Here is a 21,645-nt window from a genome sequence, read left to right as displayed (position 1 = left end):
AGATGACCCCCGGACAGGGGCTGTACAGACTCGGCCGCTAGGTCATATTCCCCTCTCCTAAAGGGATGCAGGGTGCGCAACCCTGTGACAGACTGCTACAGCCCTCTTAGCCAGTTGGTACCTTTCAGCTGTATCAGAAATCCAGTTTATGAGCATTTCTCAGGCCTCCTTCCATATGGCAGGTTCCCTCACTACTAGAGCATGTCTTAGCGTTACCACCATGATAGGCACAAACTGCCTTCAGACCACAGCTTTTTGTGGCTCCCTCAACAACTGAGGTCCTGAATAATGGTCCATTCATACTCAATGTCCAAGATCTCACCCAAAATGCAGGACACATTCTTCTAGAAGTGATAATTGAAGTCTTTTCCTTCTGGTGTTCCACCAGACATTCCCAGGCAACACATACTGATTGTTTGGGCTTCCTCTGCCTATCTAGCTGGTGTCCAATACATGGGATCCAGCTCATTAAGTGGTGATCAGCTACCAGCTCTTCCCTTCTCTTCACTCAATCACCCAGAACATACAAGCATTGTGTACTGCCATGCTGATTTATTTAATGCAGCCATCTCAAGATCATCCAGTTTTATTGCCCCAAAGTGTAGGCTGTTCTTAAAAATGTTTTTGTAGTGATTTCTGTGTTGGCCTTGGTTCTGATATTCTTGGGCGAATTCTCCATAGAATTTTTTTCTGGGGAATTGATGTTCAGGCATCCTAATGCTGTGTCCAGTCCAGTGTAATTGGGCTTTTGTCAGCATGGCCTCAATACTTATGACATTTGACTTTTGGAGAACCTCCAGGTTGGTAATTTTCCTCCAGATCCCCATAATGGCACAGAGACTGTATATGGAAGGTCTCTAGCTGTTCAGTATGCCGTTTGTATGATACCAGGTCGCACAGGCACAGAGGAGAGATGCAGGCACAAAAGCATTATAAAGTTTTGTTTTTGTTGAGAGGGGTGTTGTGGGATTTTAATACTTTGTTACAAGGTTTGAGAAGCTTTCTGTACCCGGTTTGTGATTTGTCAAGAGATCCATCATTGGGGATATTACTGCTAAGATAAGTAACACTGTCAACTTGCTTTAGTTGGATCCCACTAATGGATATGTCAGGGAATAGACACAGAGTGGTGAAGATGACTGATGGAATATCACAGTTTACTCCAGACTGATTATGAGGATTGATGATTCAGAGAAGCTATTTACAGTGCACAGAGATCTGGGGAAAATTTGAAAGTGGAAGTGAGCTTGGGTGAAAGTAATTATGAAATCATAGAGGTCATGATTCTAAGGAATGGTAGAAAAGAGAAAGCAAAATAGAGACAATTTCAAGAAAGCTGATTTTAGTAAACTCAGAGAACTGGTAGAGAAGGTCCCATGGGAAGCAAGACTAAGGAAAAACAACTGAAGAGAATTGGCAGTTTTTTAAAGGGACATTATTAAGAGCCCAAAAGCAAGCTATTCCACTACATAGAAAAGACAGAAAGTATGGCAGGAGAAGACCTTGGATCAATCGTGAACTCTAAAAGTCAAAAAGGAGTTGTATAAAAAGTGGAAACTAGGTCAAATTACAAAGGATGAATATAAGCAAATAATGCAAATAGGCAGGAGCAAGATTAGAAAGGCAAAGGCACAAAACAAGCTAAATCTAGCTAGAGACATAGGGGCTACATCTACACTGGCATCCCTTCCGGAAAAGGGATGCTAATGTAGCACGTTGGAATAGGCAAATCCGCAGGGGATTTAAATATCCCCCGCGGCATTTGCATTAACATGGCTACCGCTTTTTTCCGGCTTGGGGAAAAGCTGGAGAAAAGCACCAGTCTAGACGTTATTCTCCGGAAAATAAAGCCTTTTCCAGAGGATTTCTTATTCCTACTTGAAATAAAAGAACAAATTAAAGATGATTTAGAAAAGTTAGATGTCTGCTAGTCACCAGAGCCTGATGAAATGAATACTAGAATACTCAGGTAGAGGTGGTATCTGAGCCTTTAGCTATCATCTTTGAAAAATCATGGAAGTCGGGAGAGATTCCAGAAGACCGGAAAAGGCAAACATAGTGCCCAACTACAAAAAGGGACATGCAGGTGGTGTTGTCTGTCATTATAGTAATAGACTTGCGAGCTATGTATGGTTGGAAGTGTTGCCATGCATATCTGACTGCTCGTAATTCAAGGAGGTTGATATGAAAAGTTTGTTCCATGAAGGACCATTTGCCTTGAGTTGTGATGGTCCCTAAGGGTATGTCTACACTTGCACCCTCGCAAGTCTATTACTATAATGACAGACAACACCACCTGCATGTCCCTTTTTGTAGATGGGCACTATATTTGCCTTTTCCGGTCTTCTGGAATCTCTCCCAACTTTCATGATTTTTCAGAGATGATAGCTAAAGGCTCAGATACCTCTTCTACCTGAGTATTCTAGAATGCATTTCATCATACTAATGAAGCACAGGATATTTAAATCCCTGCTTCATTGACTATTTCGAATGCCTGCATTTGCACCCCTAGTTCAAACTAGGGTGCAAGTGTAGTCATACCCTAAGTGGGCTCCCCAACCCATGAGTGACACGTTAGTCATACGTATGAGTGTGGGGGAAGGATGCTGGAATAGTATGCCATATAGCATGTTTCGAGGATTTTCCAGCCATTGAAGGGAATTGAGGATGTATGGTGGGATAGTCACTATTTTGGACAGTTGGTCCCTAGAAGGCTTGTACGTTGTGGCCAACCATGACTGTAGGCCCCTCATGGAGTCTGGCCAACTTGACGACATACGTTGTAGAATCCAAGGATTTTGAGGCATTCGTGTACCATCATGGTCGGAGCTGATTGTGCGCTCGTGACAAGGTCGCAAATGGTGTTGAATCTGTGTTCGGTCAGAGTAGCCTTTGCTGCCACCGTGTCGATGAAGGCCCCTATAAACTTCAATTTCCAGGTTGGATCTAGCGTGTATTTTGAATGGTTTATGTGGAAGCCGAGATTGACCAGAGAGCCCATGGTAATGTTGGTCATGGCCTTGGTTTCCTGAAGGGACGACCTTTTTTTGAGGCAGTCATCCAGATATGGAAATATCATGACTCCTTAACGCCGAAGTGAAGCCATTACGACAGCCAGAGTTTTGGAAAATACCCTGGGGGCAGTTGAGAGGCCAAAGGGGAGCACTCAGTACTAGTAGTGTTGGGTGCCCACCATGAATCGTAAAAAGCGTCTGTGTGTGGGATGGACCATGATGTGGAAGTAGGCATCCTGGAGGTTGGGAGCCAAAAGCCAGTCCCCTTGACCCAATGCGGGGATAACTGTTGCTAAGGTTACCATCTTCAAGCGGTGGTAGGCAATGTATTTGTTGTCTCCTCAAATCCAATATAGGTGCCATCCTCCATTTTTTTCTTGGATTAGGAAGTAAGCTGAAGAGAAGCCCCGACCCTGGAATTCTAGTGGTACTTGTTCTATGGCACCCAATTGAAGAAGGTGCGAGACTTCTTGGTGGAGAAGGGTTTTGTGAGATGGGTCCCTGAAGAGGGATGTGGTGGGAGGCAAGGAAGCGAAGGGGATGGCATAACCGTGTTGGATCAGTTCTAGGACCCATTTGCCCAATGTTATTTGGGTCCATCTATAGAAAAAAGCTCGGAGAGGATGGCTGAATTCAGAAAGACTGGGCACAAGTGGTATTGGGGTGGTTTTCTGGCTCTCAACATATTTTTCAAATTTGTTGTTTGGCCACGGGTGGGTGGGTCGTAGAGGAGTGTTATTGCTCTTGGCGTTGGGGTCTGCGATGTTGTGACCTTTGTTTTTGACAGAAATCATATCTGGGTTGTTATCTAAAAGGCTCCTTGGGTCTCTGGTAGGTTGAGTACCTCGTTCTCTTAAAGGGGGGGAGTGTACATTCCCAGGGTCCTGAGGGTGGTACAGGAGTCCTTCATGGAATGTAGCACCTCATCTGTCTTAGCAGCAAAGAGGTTGGTCTTGTCAAAGGGTAGATCTTTGACTTTCTGTTGTAAATCTCTCGGGACTCCTGATGCCTGCAGCCATGAGATCTTGCGCAGTACGATGGCAGATGATGTAAAATGGGCCATGGTGCCTGCTACATTGTGGACTGTAGGGCAGTACAGGAAACGGTGTGGCCCTCCTGCATGATGTTAAGTAGAATTTGTCTCTTCTGTTCTGGTAAGTGTTGAACCAGGTCCTGTAGTTTCGAATAATTGGCATAGTCATAATCTGCGAGAATCGCTGTGTAGTTTGCCGTTCTAAGGAGCAAGGTGGCAGAGGAATAGACTTTGCGGCCCATGATGTCGACTTTTTTGTGGTCTCTGTCTTGTGGAGTGGTCTTGAGGTTAGGCTGTCTTCCCTTATGTCGAACAGAGTCCACAGCTAATGAGTTTGGTGGGGGATGAGTAAAAAGAAAATCCATGTCTTTAGGAGCAATTAAGTACTTGTGGTCTGCCCTTTTGTTAGTTGGGATAATGGACGCAGGGGTCTGCCAGATGTTATCCACAGGGTCCATAATAGCCTCGTCCATCAGGAGTGCTAGTCGGGAAGTAGTGGGAGGTTGCAGTGTACGTAGGAGCTGGTATTGCTTCACTTGTATATCTTGAAGGTCTCGCTCTTGAGCTAAGGCCACCCTTTTGAAAAGGTCTTGGAATTTTCTTGAGTCATCGCCGTATGGTGGGGTTTCGGCTGTGACTGCTTCACCAGGTGAGGATGAGGAATTGTGCAAGGGGAATCTGTCTTCCCCTTCTGAGAGGGAGTCTTGTATTTCGGAGTGAGCTGGAGAATTCGGCTCAGTTACTGAAGTAGTAATTGGAGGTGAAGCCGGTAGTGGTCTGGAGATAGTAGAAGGGGCACAGTGGTGGCTCTTCTTGGGACGTGGTTCCCACGGCTGCCATTGAGTGGTGTATGGTGGTGGTGGGTAACCATACTGTTGTGCATACCATGGTGGTGAAGGAGGAGAGTGTGTGTATTGCACTGAGCTGGGTTGCCAAGAGGGAAGTCTGAGAGCCGGACTGGAGTGTTGGGAGGAAAATCTACTCCCTGATTCCGTGCCCACCTCTCTCGGAGACGATCTGTGGGACTGCACCGACTGAATGGAGGAGCCCAGCAAAATCAGTGCCATTGGCATGTGGCTTTTTACTGGGGATCGGTAGTGCGCTCGTTCTTGAGTCGGTGCCGAGCCATGTGGTTTACTCAGTGCCAAATGACCCAGTAGAGGCATGTCAGTGAGGGGCTTCTTCGGCATGGATGTCGGTGCCGAGCAATCCTTATATTGGCTCGCCGGTGCGGCTGGTGCCATAGATGTATCCGTTGCCGCTGGTGCAGCCGGTGCCGATGGTCTCTGTTTTGGCTCCGAATGGGTTCTCATATGCGGTGCTGGCGTCTTGGACGGTGCCATACCAGATGTGCCGGGCCTATCCGCAGTGCTGACCCGTGTGGGGGCAGAGGGACAAGATTTATCCATACCCTTGATCTAGGAGGATGGTTTTGGAGCCGCTGTAGTGTCCTCTGACTGTGGTCGAAGAGACTTCTCATAGAGGAGAGTCTTCACGGCACGCTCTAGCCATGAATTTTGAACAGTGGGGGCACTTTTATGTTTGATGTAACTCCCCCAGACTCTTTATACACTTGGAGTGCCCATCAGAAATGGGCATAGCATCACGGCACGTCTCGCAACTCTTAAAGCCAAGAGATCCTGGCATGAGGCGCAGGGGAAAAGCGGCAAGCTGCAACAAAAAACTTTTTTTTAAAACTTTTGACTGGGGCAGATAGTGGGGTTCAAATAACTTGGATAACGAGGTAACTGGAGGGATTAACTGGATATTTATCTAATTTTTTACAAAGGACTTGAGAGGAAAAGAGGGTCTGTCTGATGTCGAGGATGGTAGAGGAGGAACTGAAGAGCCACGCCACGCGTGCACACACCTAACAAATTCCAATGGCACAAGGGGGTGCTACAGCGCATGCGCGGCACAGTCGAAACTGCTGGAAAAGTCTCCAGTTGCTGATGCAAGGATGTACCAGCACCCAGAGTGGAGCCCAGAAGACCCAGAGTGGTGTCCTTCGGGGACACCACTCGAAGGAGAACTATTTTTAGCAGTTCAGATTTTGCTTGTTAGAAAAGAATACCCATTTTCTGAGTATCTTGAAGAAATTTCACAAAGAAGGAGAATGAACTCTTTTTAAAACACAACAACTTTTTCCATGGTCAATACTTACCAGATTGGCCATCACAATGGTGTCAAACATAACAGGATTATTCTTCATGCCCAGAGTGAACTGTAATCCCCGAGGAGGTTGTCCAGTGGCTACGTCAAAGCAATGTCCTTCAAGTAGGAGATATTCTAGTTCATATTCTCCTGTAACAACTCCTTCTACCTGTGGAAATCAATATTTTATCACTAGAATATCTGGTATGATATAGAGCAAGGGAGGGTATATATTAAAGGGGTATTGTTTTCTAGCTATTTAAAATATGTGATACAATTTGACTGCTACATTTCTCTTCCTTTGGATAGTTTCCACTGGAGTCAATACATTTGCCCTGATTTATACTGATCAGTGAGACATGTAACAATAATAACCACAATGATTAATAATTATAAAACCTACAACTAATCAAGAAAAAAACACCGTTTTTTAAAAAAGAATAGATGGAAATAAACAAACAAAAACAGTTGACTATTTCTAAGAAAACTAGCACTCGTTATTCTATGCTAAGTAAACTCTAACTGCTCTGACTTGTAGCCAAAGGCAGTAAAAAAGGAACTGAGGGAGGTATAATCATTGCAGCAGCACAAGACAGAGATTATACATGTATGATCCAACCAGGCACTGCTACCATAAATCTCTGATTATAAGCAGAGGGGTGCATGAATAACTACAGTAGAGGACCCACAGGGACATCACTTGAAGAATCTATAGTTTATTTTGAAAAAAAAGGTGAGTACTGCTGGAAAATAAAGTAGTAGATGTTATTCTTCCAAATATGTTCACAAATACATACTCGACACATTACGTTTAAAGGATATGAGAAACAATATTATGCATGTGCATTACTAAATTCTACAGATAATAAAGATTAAATAAATGATTCTATGGAAGAGTGCAACTGGAAAGTTGGTAAGAGACAGTGAGTAAATTAAACAGTTTCTGTTAATGTAGGATTTATTAAAACATTTTATAATCTATTGGTGAAACCAATAAAGTACAAACTCTTCAATAGTATGCAACGAGCAAAAATGAAAAAGAACAAAACACATGGAAGATCCTGAATAGACAGAAAACTTCAAAACTCAATTATTGACAGATGAAGAAGAGAAGAGAAGAGAAGAGAAGAGAAGAGAAGAGAAGAGAAGAGAAGAGAAGAGAAGAGAAGAGAAGAGAAGAGAAGAGAAGAGAAGAGAAAAGGCTAACATATGGAAGGCCTACTTCATTGTTTCAATCCTAACTCAAGAAGAGGAGCACTTTCAAAAATACACTATTATTTCAACATATAAATGTAATTGCCTTTGCTGCTATTTTACACTAAAATGTTTTGCTATTTTTGTATAATTTGCTGCTTAATTCTTTGCATTTTGTTTATTTTATAAAGAAACAATGTTGTTGAGGATTTTGAAGGGAGAAGATAGAATTTAAAAGGGGAGATTAACAAAATAATTCAATGAAATATGAAGCATTTATGCAAAATTATTACTGGTTTCTACTTATGTGATCCAGCTATAGTTTAGAAAGGTGTTCAGAAATTACTACTTACATCCTGTAAATGAATGTTATCAAGATCATAAGAACTGTTTACTGCTTCAACCAACCAGCTTTCAGGAATGATCATGTTTAGAGTCAAAAGTAGTGTTTCTGGCATTTCTAGAAATTTTGCCACAGGTCCAGAAGGAAAGAGTTTGTCAGCCCCAGAAGACAATTCTGGCTCCAGAACAAAACGGTAAAAGCTGTTGAAAATAAGTACATAGAAAGATTACATATTATACAATATGCAGGCTGAATTTTAATTACAAGAAAGTTCTTGTAAAAAATCATGTTAGAAGTCCATTTACTATATGAACAAAGTTTGAGAATATGACAGGACCATGTATTTGTGAGATGTGTTCATGTAATACTGTTTAACAAATGGGCTAAAGAGTAAGCATGGGAGGAATATTTCTCCTCTCACTCATTCTGGCATGGAAGATTCTCAATGCGTAGTAAAATGGGGACCCCGGACAGGGAGTCTGAAGAGAGAGGAGCCATCTGGCTGTCGAGTTTCCGGCTTCCCAGAATTCCAGCCAGTAGCAGCATTACATGACAGAAGAAAAGGCTCTCAGGGCAAAACATGTTTCTGACTAGCTCCAACAGAAGAAGGGGTACAGAGGAGAAGAGAGATATCTCCCTGCCTACCAGAAAGAACAGACCCCTGGAGTCACAAAACGGCCCTCTTGGTTTTCTTTCCTCTGCTGTTACTCCAGAAGAGAAGAACAGACAGATGGCTGACAGCCTGGCCACCAAAGGCCACATGCGCACCCAGGAGCAGGTGTGCATGAAGATAAAAGAGCTGAGGCAGGCCTGTGCCAGGGCCACAGGGGGGCAGCTCCCAACCAGTGGCAGATCCAGATCACTTGCCCTACTTTGAAGCCCTGGACCGCATCTTGGGGGGCCGGACGGCCTGTGCCCCCCATGTGGTCATCGACTCTGGGACATGGAGCAGGAAGAAGAGGAGGATGGCCAGGAGTCGCAGGAGCCTGGAGGGAGAGTGGCACTCACCCTGGACCCCCGACATATATCAGCAGCACTATCACCACTGTCTTCCGAGTCTGGGGAGCCCTCGAAATGTGAGTGCCAACACTGTCCCTTTATGCGGGGCGGCAGGGGGGAGAGGGAGCCCAGGGACCGTGCATGTGGGCCTTGCTGAGCCTGGATTACGCAGCAACCTGTGCATGTGCCGGGCCAGCCAGGGCTTATGGTCCCAGATGGCTGCCACACAGGGGCCCTGGCCCATTACCCACACACATGTATGTATGAAGGCACATGATATGCTACGTACCCTCCATACCCACTCCCCTCCAGGGACGCTGAGGCCCCCGCACCCACAGTGCTGGGAGACAGGGGGGCCGGCAAGACCTCCAACCCTGAGCTTCTCCTCCTCTTTCCTCCCCCTTCCAGTTCCCTCCTCCCAGGTTTACTCCTACCCTCTCCCCACTCCAGTTATGGTCAATAAAGAGAGGGGTTTTTTTTTGGCAACCGGTGTGTTTTTATTTGACATCAGGAAGGGGGGTTAGGGAGGGGAAAGTGGAAGGATTTGAGGGTGGAATAAGGCACAAGGCCCCAGTGGAGCATACCAGGGAGACTTCATTCCTCCTCTGTCTGGAAGCTCTCCTGCAGGGCCTCCGAGATACCGATAACCCGCCGATGGACCTCCTGGGTGGCAGCCGTGTGGACCTGTGCGTACAGGCCAGCCAAGTGGTTGGCCTCTGCCATCCAGGCCGGCAGGAAAACCTCCCCCTTCCGCTCACACAAATTGTGCAGCACACAGCACACTGCCATCACGTGTGGAATATTCCTCTCAGAGAGGTCAAAGCTGGTGAGGTGGCATCAAAATCGGGTCCTCTCCACCACAATGCAGACCCTGCTGAGCCTGGCATTAAAACCCTGCCGGGAGGGGCTGAAGTGTCTCATTTAGAGCTTCATTAGCCAGGGTTGTAGCAGGTAGGCCGCAGCCCCTACCAGGCACACAGGCATGTCCACGTCCCCGACCCTGATGTGGCGGTCAGGGAAGAAGGTCCCAGTGTGCAGGCTCTGGCACACGGAGGAGCTGTGGTACACCTGCGCTTCGTGTGCTTTGCCGGACCAGCCCACGCTGATGTCCAGGAAGCAGCCTCAGTGGTCAGACACGGCCTGCAGAATGACTGAGAAGTACCCCTTCCAGTTAATGTAAAAGGAGGCCTGGTGTTCCAGGGAACAAATGGGGGTGTGCGTCCCATCGATTGCCTCCCCCCCCCCAATTGGGGAAGCCCAGGGCACCAAATCCCTCGATGACCACAGAGGCAGATGACTCTGCGGAGCAGCACTCTGTTGATGGCCTTGACCACCTGCAGAGGGACACACAAAACTGAGAGTCACTGGGGTGCCAGGGTGGCTGACAGTGCTCTTTCCCCGCCACTGCCCTGTGCCCCCCTCCCCAGGAGTAACCCCCCCCCCGCAATCCTGGCCACCACGGGCAGTCCGTAGTGAGGCTGGGACAGAACAAACCCTCCCATGGAGGGGACTTACACTCCCTTGCCCTGTTTTTCCCTAGGGTAGCCCATCCCCTCCTCGCAACCCCACCACCACCACCACAGTGGCCGGAGACTGCCATACCTGCATGAGCACTGCTCCGACGGTGGATCTCCCCATGCCGACCTGGTTCCCCATGGATTGGTAGCTATCCGGCATGGAGCTCTTCCATAGGGCGATGGCCACGCGCTTGTGGAGGGGAATGGCGGGCCTCATGTGTGTGTCCCGTTGCCGCAGAGCAGGGGCGAGCCACTCACAGAGCTCAAGGAAGGTGGCCTTCTTCATCCTGAAGTTCGGGGTCCACTGTTGGTCTCCTCAGAGCTCCAGGATGATGCCGTCCCACCGGTCGCTGCTGGTGTCCAGACGCCAGATGCGGCAGGGCACGCTGGCGTCCAGCCGCTGCTCCTCCACAGTCCCCATGGGGGTCTGGAAGAGGACCTGGGGGTTGGGCTGCTGCAGAAGCTGCCAGGCAGTCTCCAGAGCTTGCAGCTAGACATCCAAAACGAGCACTAGAGTGCCCAGAGGCAGCTCTGGCTCCATGGTGCCAAGGGCTGTGGTGTCCCGAGTCAGGACAACCAAAGCAATAGGAGAAAAAAAATGCTTTGCTGTCCCTGAGTGAGGTAGGCAAGCAAGCAAGCTGGAAAACCTGAAAGCAGGAAACTAGGGGGGGGTCCCTTTAAGTACAAGCCTCAGATAGCCTCAGACAGCAGCCACACAAACCATCTACTGACCTGATGCACTGCTGGAACTGGTTTCAGCTGCCCTTAAATGTGATTCAGCGTCCAATCAGTGTAGACACTATTTCGAAATAGCAAAACTCTATTTTGAAATGCATTTTATATGTAGACATGTTATTTCAAAATAACTTATTTCAAATTAGATAAGATAAAAGATATTTCGAAATCAGATATTTCGAAATAATGCTGTAGTGTAGACATACCCTGAGTCCCTTTCCCTGGCAGAGAGAGTGTCCTTGAGCTGAAAGCCAGACAAATTCTCATTACACTGCAACCTGAAGGAGGCTTTCACCAGAGTGATAAGCTTGTTTGCATACCCAGATATGCTGCAAGGTGGGGGAGGAATAGTGAGCTTGATATAGAGGCTCTCTTATAGTGCTCTAATAGGAGTAAAAAGCTCCAGCAAACACTTCCTTTTGGAGTCTGAGGGAAGTGAAAAGAAATTCACATCCTGATTTTCATACCACTTGCTCATTAATAACAATAATTATTGCCTTGCAAAGGTGGTTTGCTTTTCTGGGATCCTTTTTGAGTTTCTAGGGTTTGCAAGACTTACCTTTAGCATCATAAAATCCCCTGATTCACAGGGAGAGGAAGGGGAACTATGTGGCAACCCAGCTTCTTTCACCAGGAAGTTGAGGACCTGCTTCAGAATCTGGAATGGGGACTAAAATGGAACGCTAAAACTGTATTATACTTTTCAGCCACTAGAAGGCACTGTGTGTAAAATACCTTATTTAAACAAATCTCAGCCATTCCTGGCAGAGTACGAATGAATCTTATGATGAAGACATCTTTTGTGTATTAGCAAATTCTACGACCAATCCATACCTGGTACACAAGTACATGACATCATCTCAAGAGTAAATTAAGAACAGTTACTAAAGGAAAACAGGAACAAAGGTTGCAGATGGAAGAAAGCAACAAAGGTTGCAGGATCGCATCATCAATATTCTAGTCTTCAATGCACAGAGTACTTAAGTTTTAACAAATCTTCACAATGGAAGAATTTCAAATTGCAAATGAATTCCACAAAGAAAGTGGAGATATACAGGTATCTTTATTTTAAGCTATGAAGCAGAGCATATCTTTAAATCTTTTGGCTTTACTAAAGACAGTGACAAAAATTACTACGAAAGGAACCTGGCTATATTTGAGGAACATGTTATATTCCAGAGAAATGGTTCATGAAAGAGTATTTTTTTCAGCAGGGATTGAAGAACCAGACAGAAATGCTGAATATTTTGTAGAGCTGTGTGTGCATTGGCTGAAACTGCAATTTTAGAAATGCAAAACATAAAAATATTGGTTAACAGGTAAAAACTTTCCATACCATCTACAACTGAAGGGAGATTTAATCCTTGCCACAGTTATACAGGCAGCAAAAGCAATCAAAATTAGTCAAAAAGAACAAAAGGCAGGAACATCTTAAAAAACCTGAAAGCAGCTTAGAAGCTATAAATATACACTTGAGTGTTAAAAGTCATTGTCATAAAAACCTCTAAGGAAAAGAGAGAACTACCAGATTTAGATGGATAAATTCAGCTTACATGCACAAGATATGGAAAAAGGCATATCTTAGGATATGATGCATATTCAGCCAAAGACACAGTGTAATAAATAAATGAGATATGGATATTTTGCAGTTGTTTGCCACACCAGAGCAGTCACAGAATCAACTCATATTACAGACAATCAGATCGTAATGAAAATGACTTTTATCTCTTATGATGATATAGAGCAGGGGTGATAACTCGGCAGTGGTTTGCCAGGGTTAGTCCTGGGTAGGCCACCGCCAATATATTTACCTGCATGGCTGCTGGTACCTGTGATCACAGCTCCTGTTGGCTGCAAATCACTGTTCCCAACCAATGGGAGTGTCGGGAAGCGGCACAAACCAGGACATTGCTTCCTGAAGCTGCCATTGGAAGGGATTTGCAATTTGCAGGCAACAGGAGCTACAATCACTGGTACCTGTAGTTGTGCAGATAAATATAATGGTGGAGGCCTGCTAGGAGCTAATCCTGGAGGACTGGATCTAACCCATGGGATGGGTATTTGTCCACCCCGATATAGAGCTTACCAATAGAGTGAAACTGAATATTCATGGACAGACTATTGCATTTAAAACTGACTCAGGAGTTGACATCACAGTTATCTCAAAAGGCACTTTTAATCATTCTCAACCCCTCCCAGAGATGAAGTCATTTCACACAGATAGCTTTGTCCAATACTGCAGTTACTTTGAACTGCATGGGCCAATTCAGAACTTAAGACGACAAAAGCTATGCAGTCACAGAATGTGTGAAATCACATTAACTGGCCCAATGGGTACTGCTAAGGGAAAAAAGGTCCAGAATCCATGCATGTGGCATGCACACACCTAATTGGAATGGACACGAGCAAGCACTCAAAGAACAGTTTTTTACCTTGTCAAATCTTTCTTTATTAATTTTCCTTTTTTATTAGTAATTTATGTTTAACACCATTCTGTACTAAATTTGCTTTTTTCTATTTGTCTCTGCTGCTGCTGCCATTTACATACTTCTGGTTCCAAATAAGATGTATGGTTGATCAGTTAGTTCATCCCTCTGATGCTCCCATAACTCTGAAGTTCTACAGTAGTGTACTCATATATCTTGATGATTCCTAATTCCATTACTTTATATAGTGGAAAACAACTTAAAGAGAATGGAGCATAACCAAGAAAATATCTGAGCCAAAAGTAAGATATACCTCAATAGTACCAGTTATAAACAAAAACAGAAAAAAATATAAATCTGTGGAGGTCTCAAAAGATCTAAGAAAAATACATTCTTCCAATACTGGATGACTTCCTCTCAATAGTAAAAAGAGATACAGTAGATACAGTATTCTCCAAGATGGATACCTCAAGCAGATCTGGCAAATTAAAGAAAACACTAAATTGACTATATTTATCACACCCTTTGAGAGACTTTACTTTTGAAGATGACCTTCTGAGATTACCAATGCGCTTGAAATTTTCCAGAGAAAGATGACAGAACCATTAATGAACCACTGTGATATATGTCTTCATTGGGAAAACACTACAAAATCCTCAATGAAGTCCAAAGTCAGTCTGTACTTTTGCTAAACAAGGAAAAATGTGTTTTTTGCCTACCCCATATCAAGATTTTGGGACAGACAATCAAGACAATCATCCCTATTAATGAGAAAGTAAAAATGTGAGAACTGAATGCACCACCTAATGTATAAGAACTACTGTGTGAGTAAGCAAGCTCTGTGATCAGTTTGTATTTGGTAGAAAAGACTACGTGAGGGACTCTAGGATCCTTTCAGGATTTTTCCGTTACTGGCCTGGATCTTTTGTGGGACTTATTCCTGATTCTCTCCATGAAATACAGTGGAGTCGCAGAATGGGAAGTAACTCTACATGATGGTCTGATTTTCAGCCCTGTGCCCTGAAAGCATAAGATCTGGCTGTCTATAAATAGACACACATAATTTGCACTCTGTAGATTCTGTAAATGCTTCTTCAGATAGGAAAACCATTTAGATTTAGCCCAGGATTTGCAGGGTAATTCTGCAAGGCCTAGGGGAGGGTATGTAGAGGTGTCTTAGAAAGCAGGTTTGCAACTGCATATTTGGGTGGTTGAAACCACCTACCTGTAAAATATTTGATCCAGGAGAAGAAATGAAAGAAAATAAGTAACCATTGCATGAAAACAAATAAAACTTGAAGCTATACAACCAAATAATCAGTAGAAACTGAATTAACAATATATTTCCAGAGAGAGAAAACCTGGATGCCTAGGACAAATGGCAGAGGTTAATCCTGGCGCCTCCAGAAACAAGACTGGACTTCCTCTGAATTTCATAGGCAGGGAGGGGGGAATTAATCATGAGTGATGAACAAAGACAGAAGCTGGGCAATAGAAAAATAGATTACAGGCAGTCCCCGGGTTACGTACAAGATAGGTTTGTTCTTAAGTTGAATCTGTATGTAAGTCGGAACTGGCGTCCAGATTCAGCCGCTGCTGAAACTGATCAGTTTCAACCGCAGCTGAATCTGGATGCCAGTTCTGACTTACATACAGATTCAACTTAAGAAACCCAGGCGTCCCCAAGTCAGCTGCTGCTGAAACTGATCAGTGGCTGATTCCAGGAAGCCTGGGGCAGAGCAACTCTGCCTCGGGCTTCCTGCAGTCAGCCGCTGGTCAGTTTCAGCAGCGGCTGACTTGGGGACGCCTGGGGCAGAGCAGCTGGGGTGCTGCTGGGTTGCTCCAGTAGCGCGGCTCCTCGGCGCTACTGGAGCAACCCAGCAGCACCCCAGCTGCTCTGCCCGAGGCGTCCCCAAGTCAGCCGCTGCTGAAACTGACCAGCAGCGGCTGAATCAGGACGCCTGGGGCAGAGCAGCTGGGGTGCTGCCGGGTTGGTCCGGAGCGGCGCTGCGGGACCAACCCGGCAGCCCCCAGCTGCTCTACCCCAGGGGTAGGCAAGAAAAGCCTGGTCTGCTGGGGGGGGGGCACTAGCTGCACCCCCCCCCAGCAGACCAGGGAGACGGGGGTGGCGGGATCGCCCAAGTCCTCCACGGCTTTGCTCCGTCTCCCTGGTCTGCTGACCTGGGAGACGCGGAGCAAAGCCACAGAGCACGCGGGCAGCGGGACAGTCCAGGCGCACCACGGCTGTCCCACTGCTGGCGTGCTCCGAGGCTTTGCTCCCCCTCTACCTGGTCTGCTGGTCAGACCAGGGAGACGGGGAGCAAAGCCGCGGAGCACGCCCGCAGCGGGACAGCCTGGGCGTGCTTGAGCTGTCCCCCTGTGGGCGTGCTCTGCGGCTTTGCTCCCCGTCTCCCTGCAGATCAGGGAGACGGGGAACAGCTTTTCTCGCCCCGGAGGACGGGGGCGGCGGACCGCGGCGCATCTGGGCGTCCCGCCACTCCCGTCCTCCTGGGCGAGAAAAGCCCTGTTCGTAACTGCGGATCCGACATAAGTCGGATCCGCATAACTCAGGGACTGCCTGTATGTGAAATCACCTGGATAATTTATAGCAGTCTAACTGGCAATGAACTGAATATGTGATTGGAAGGACATAACAAGAAACCACTGCCAGTGTATTATTACTAGCTACTGTAAAAAGATTAATATATACTAAGATTAATATACTAAAATATTATGCCTCAATGGCTCAATCGATCAGAATCTTCTTTAAAGAAGATCAACAATTATAGGAAGCATAAGTTACCATTACTGAGTTAACTATGGTGAACTATGATGGAATTACAATGGAGTTAGACATGCTTCCTTGTCTAGAATAGATCATTTATTTTGTCAGAAAAAAGCTAATTTTTATTATCAATTTTTATTCATACTCAAAACAAAAAAGAGTCATCAACATTAAAACTGACAACATGTGCAGAGGTGAAATTATGTAATAAGCAAGATAAATATGAAAAAATAAAATTAACTAGTGTGCTGTTATTATGCTATTATACAAAAAGATTCTCACATAATAGACATTAAAATTAAATTTGATTGATGTGTAGTTTTATTTGTAGTTGTGAAAGCTAACAGTCTGACTTCAGTGATCATTTAGTTATGTGGATGAAATCTTATTTTCAAAAATAATTTTCTATTTGTGATGGTTTTTAATCTAAAATACTACTGCCTAAACTACTACAGTTTTTGGTCATTCAGATAGAGAAAATGACAATTATCACTGTTCAAATCCAGATCATCAAACAGTACCAATCACAGTATTTTACCTCAATTCTGATGTGATGTAACAGAAGGTTCTTCAAGATGTGTGATCCTTATCTATATTTACAGAAGATTATGTGCATGTCTCGTGCTCCTGGAGCAGGAGCTTTTCAAAGTAATACTGCTCAGTGTTTTGCACATGTACCCTTGTTTTGCCTTGTGGTTTCCTTAGAGGCAAGAAATAAAGGGTGGAGCAGATTGTTCATGTCTCCAATTCTTTCTCCATCACAGACCTACAGAACCACAGTAGAGAGGAAGGAGGGTAGGACTGGAATATAGGGTGCAAACATCTCAAAGAACCTATAGTTACAGGTAAATAACCTCCTGTTCTTCAAATGATGGTCACTACTGTATTGACAAGCAGTATCTAGAGAGGAGAAGAGTGAGAGAAAGACAGTGGAACTGTAGAATACAGGCCACTGTGTTGAATGAGGCATCTATCACAGAATCATATATCATAGCATAGTGAGAGGAAAAGGGTGTGTACCAAACTCAACAGGACTGCTTTATGTGTCTGTAAGGGGCATGCCATGAAGTGCAGCTGTGGTTGATACTTGCAATCTTGTGGAATGGGCTCATAGTCCATCTGATGAGAAGCACCCTGACAACTGATAGCAGTGCGTAATGCACCCCAAGGCCCATTTAGTCTCCAGATGGTAATTACTTATCCTTTAATTCTCTCCACTATGAGGACAAAGAATCTGGGAAACTTCTGGACCGGCTTTGACTTTGTAGTTAAAAAGTCAGTAAGGGTATGTCTACACTGCCACCCTAGTTCGAACAAGGGTGGCTAATGCAGTCATTCAAACTTGCAAATGAAGCCCGGGATTTAAATATCCCGGGCTCTATTTGCATGTTCCCAGGCGCCACCATTTTAAAATGCTCCGTAGTTCGAACTACCTGCCTGCGGCTACTCGTGGCACGGGCTAAGTAGTTCAAATTAAAGCTCCTAATTCGAACTACCATTACTCCTCCTTCAATTCCAAACATTTTGCTAATACAGCTATGCCAGCAGAGACTTCTAGTGGAACTGCAGCTTGTATAGACATACAAAGATTTTTTTGGTATTGTAAACTGCCTTTTCAAACATAAGGTATATTGGCAAAAGGACTCTTGCAGGTAGAGCTGCATCAACATGGGGACGCTTGCCAGCACAACTATTTTGGTCAGGGGTGTAGATTTTTTCACACTTTTAACTGAGATAACTATGATGACAAAACTTTCTGGTGTACACTTTGCCACAGTCACTAAGGTTGCTAAAAGTCTCCTTCTCTGAGTCTCCTTTTCTTCATCCATCTGTTCAGTCTTTTGAAGTTCATCAATTCATGTAATTATCCCATTTATTTAAGAACAATGAAGATAGAATATGCACCAAAGTATTATTGTTCTGAGGAAATTGGCTTTATTATCCCTATATATCATAGAGATAATAGGAGAGGGAAAGATGCAGAGGAGAACTGAGCAGAAAACTTCTAGTACTCACAGATAGTGAGGGCTCAGGAATTTTTAAAGTAAGCAGTCCTGTGTTTTAGAAAAATGGCTGGTTGATGGCCCATTCTAGAGCATCATGCTAAGATTTTATTATTGTTTCTTGGTTTTGTGTTGGTTCTACAATTTTATGACTTTCCTCTAAGAATTATATTTCTTTCAAAATGTCTATTGAATAAGTAGTGTTGAGTTTTGTAAAAGGGATAAGCCCTAATACTTTTTCTAAGACTTTTCTATGTGTTAATCTAAATGCGTACCTTCATGTAAAAGTTAAGTGAAACAATTTGATGGGTTGTAGAAAAGAATGAAATGGAAATACAAAAAACAGGGAGGAGTTCCATAAATGCTCTGTAGAAAGAATAAGTGTTAAATATATGTCATTAATAAATGAAGCAGGTATTATGCATTTTAGTTAAAAGACCTCTTGTGTTGTGCTCTCAACTTTTTTGGATACCTAAAAGCTTAACTGTTGCAGAAAAAGCAATGGACAAAAAATAATCAGTGTTTTTAAGTGTAAATATTTTTGTAATTTTTATTTGGAAAATGCATTCCCATTCATTATTTTTATCTCACATAATATATCCTGTTATATATAAACTACTACAGTATTATTCAATTTAAATTAGCAGAAAATAATTAGTCCAGCAGCAGAAATCAGCCTCATTGAAACATTACTGATTTTTTGATGAGATAGTATCACTGCAGCTCCTTTTAATCATATTATATCACCTCTCTCAAAGAACAGCTATAATTTCCTACTCACCTCTTCAAAGGAACTTCTGACAACTTAGATCTACAGTTCATAAACAGCCTCAGTTTCATGTTGACAATATCTCCAAGTACCTAACAGAAAAGAAATTTTGTTTCTATATTAAAAAATTGGTTTGGGAGTGATCAAGCTTCTTTGGCTTTGGAAACAAATTATTCTCTTGAAAAATCATTTCCCTCTGTGATGGGGTATATTTACTCCACATTAGAACTGAAGAGGTTAAGGAGCAGTTCTTGGCCCAGGTGACTCACTACTCTGAACCGGCATTCCCCAGTGTAACGGGGTATCTTTGGACCTGCACTGAAGAACTGACTATGGGCTGGGCCCAGCTAGCTGAAGAGCCCCTCCCCCATGGCCCTGTTGGACATGATCACAGGCGAGCCTGAGTATAAAAAGCCCTACAGCGACTCACTTGGAGCAGACTGCAGGAGGGGAAGGACCTACTGAGCTCCAGAGCCAGGGAAGTAGCCGCATTCTGAACCAACTTTATGGAGATCTTTTAATGAAGACATTCATCTACATATATGTATTTTAGAGAGTTTATGCATCTCTCTATGGGTACGTCTAGACTGCGGTGCTATTTTGGGATACCAGAAGTATCCCGAAATAGCAACACTTCATCTTTTAACGCTCCCTCTATTTCCCAAAATAACGTGCACGCTATTCTGGCATCTCTGTAACTCTTGTTGCACAAGGGTTAAGAGATTTGTCAGAATAGTGCCTTACTTTGAAATTTGGCACTGTCTACACAATGCCAAATTTCAAAATCAGCTCTTTGGATCTAGACTCGGAATAAGCTACATAATATATGTAGTTCAAATTGCGTAGCTTTTTCCGACAGAAGGGTGCTGTCTGGATGCACCCTATCTGTCTGGGAGTCCGTCCATCTGAATGTTCAAGAACTCCTCCAAAATTATAAGAGCTAAGATCACCAAAATTGATATGCAGTTTCTTCTTATCCTAACTTAAAGCAAGGTCAAGATTTGGTTGTGACAGGAATACGGGAAGTGCCTGGAATGGGATTGTTTTCCATTACATGGAAAGGAAAAAGGGACTGAGAGCAGAAACAGTTATGCTCCACAATGACCACTGGGGGCAGCAAGCTCAGGGGACAGTTATACTGCAGTGACCACAGGGGGAGCCACACCAGGAAGAGAGTCACCAGCTGGGGTCAGGACTCTCCATATTGCTGGCCACCAGCCACAAGTAAGTGGCCCCCCTGCCCCAATCCCTTCTTCCCCTAGCTCTCAGCCGCAGTGGTGGATGGAGAGTGGGAGCCCTGCTGACCAGTGTCCCAGCCAACATGACCTCATAGGCAGCATGGCCATGCCCCCACACGAGGAGCCACAGGTTGGGGACAAGCAGCAGAATCCCGCCCCCCACCAAAGAGCTGCAGGCCATGGCCAGACAGTGGAGCCACATTCCCCTTGGAGGAGACAGGGGCTAGGGCTGAGCAGCAGAATCCAACTCCTCCCCGTCTCCCACAGAAGCCATGGGCCGGGGCTGGGCAGCAGAGCTACCCCCGCTCCTGAGGAGCCATTGGCTAGGACTGGACAGCACAGCCCCCACCCACCCGTCCATAGGAGCCACCAGCACAGAGTCAGCCCTCTGGGAGTTGCCGCCGGCTGGGCAACATGGCTCTGGACACCCCAGGGAGTCGCAGCCACCAGAGCAGCACCACCCTCACCAATGCAGGTGATCCTGGTGAGCCCCCCCCCCCAAGATCTCCCAGTCTTCTACCATAAGCCCCCTGTGAATCCTGTGCCCTGTGCCCTTCACATCTTGCACACCCTATACTAAGTCCCCCACCCCTGCCCTGATTCCTGTACTCCTCCAGCCCCGGGCCCTGAGTCACCACATTCCCAAACCCCTGCCTCGACTTCTGCATCCCACCCCCAACCTTCTGCCTGAAAGGACCCAAGCAATGCTGGGCAAATCTTCTAGTTTTCTATATTATTAAGCAATTGACAGTTTCAGTTAAACTCATCTGTCAGATAAATGCTAGGCTGTAATTTTTTTTACATATTTTATGTACATACATGTATTTCACGTAAAAATAAGAAAAACCAAAACATGCTTAGTATAAGATAAAGTACAAAAAAGTACAAATTAAAAGAAATCGACATTGTCTTACAATCAATAAATGTGCCATCTTCTGTGCTTCTCTTGTTAAAGGATCAACAATGGCAATAACATCATAGAATGGTTCATTCTCTTTAGGATCTATTTTTACTACGCTGTTAAAAAATGTTAAACATAAGTGAAATGAAAAATTATAAATTAAAAGTGTGCAAATAATTATCAATGTGTTTTCTTAGTTCTGAATGTATCTTATTTTAGCACTTTACACCACCTTTAAGAATTTTTCAATACAAGACATTGTTCCAAACATTTATCAGAGTCTTCTTGTGAAGTGTCCAGAAAAGCACAGTAAGAACAGAAATACTTTCCTTTTTTCTGCTCATTATAAAACTTTCATGGAAGCAATATCAGCCAGAATCTTCCTCAAGTACCCATAACCACAGTATAGAGATGTGGCCAGCTACTGAGTGCCCCTTTGGGACTCCTCTTACTGAAACTGGTTGGCAAAAATGTACCTCCTTTGCTTCTGCAGAAGTTTCAGGAGGAAGGTTTCTGCCTTTTGCTACTGATTAG

At 44.5% G+C, this 21,645-nt stretch overlaps 1 protein-coding gene across 6 annotated transcripts in view; it reads right to left on the bottom strand.

The window, feature by feature from the left end:
- Positions 1–21,645, bottom strand: part of UGGT2 (UDP-glucose glycoprotein glucosyltransferase 2) — a 188,636-nt gene that overhangs the window by 50,677 nt on the left and 116,314 nt on the right. For all 6 annotated transcript variants that reach the window (XM_075918810.1, XM_075918804.1, XM_075918807.1 and 3 more), the window contains 4 exons: positions 21,125–21,227; positions 18,985–19,064; positions 7,749–7,938; positions 6,212–6,370 (listed from right to left, as the gene is read on the bottom strand). In XM_075918810.1, the coding sequence (XP_075774925.1) occupies positions 6,212–6,370; positions 7,749–7,938; positions 18,985–19,064; positions 21,125–21,227 (532 nt within the window). The remainder of the gene's footprint in view (positions 1–6,211; positions 6,371–7,748; positions 7,939–18,984; positions 19,065–21,124; positions 21,228–21,645) is intronic.

This window comes from Pelodiscus sinensis, chromosome 1 (genome assembly GCF_049634645.1).
Source record: "Pelodiscus sinensis isolate JC-2024 chromosome 1, ASM4963464v1, whole genome shotgun sequence".
Classification (NCBI taxonomy): Eukaryota; Metazoa; Chordata; order Testudines; family Trionychidae; genus Pelodiscus; species Pelodiscus sinensis.
Note: the sequence above shows the minus strand (reverse complement) of the source record. Positions and strands in the feature narration are given on the sequence as shown.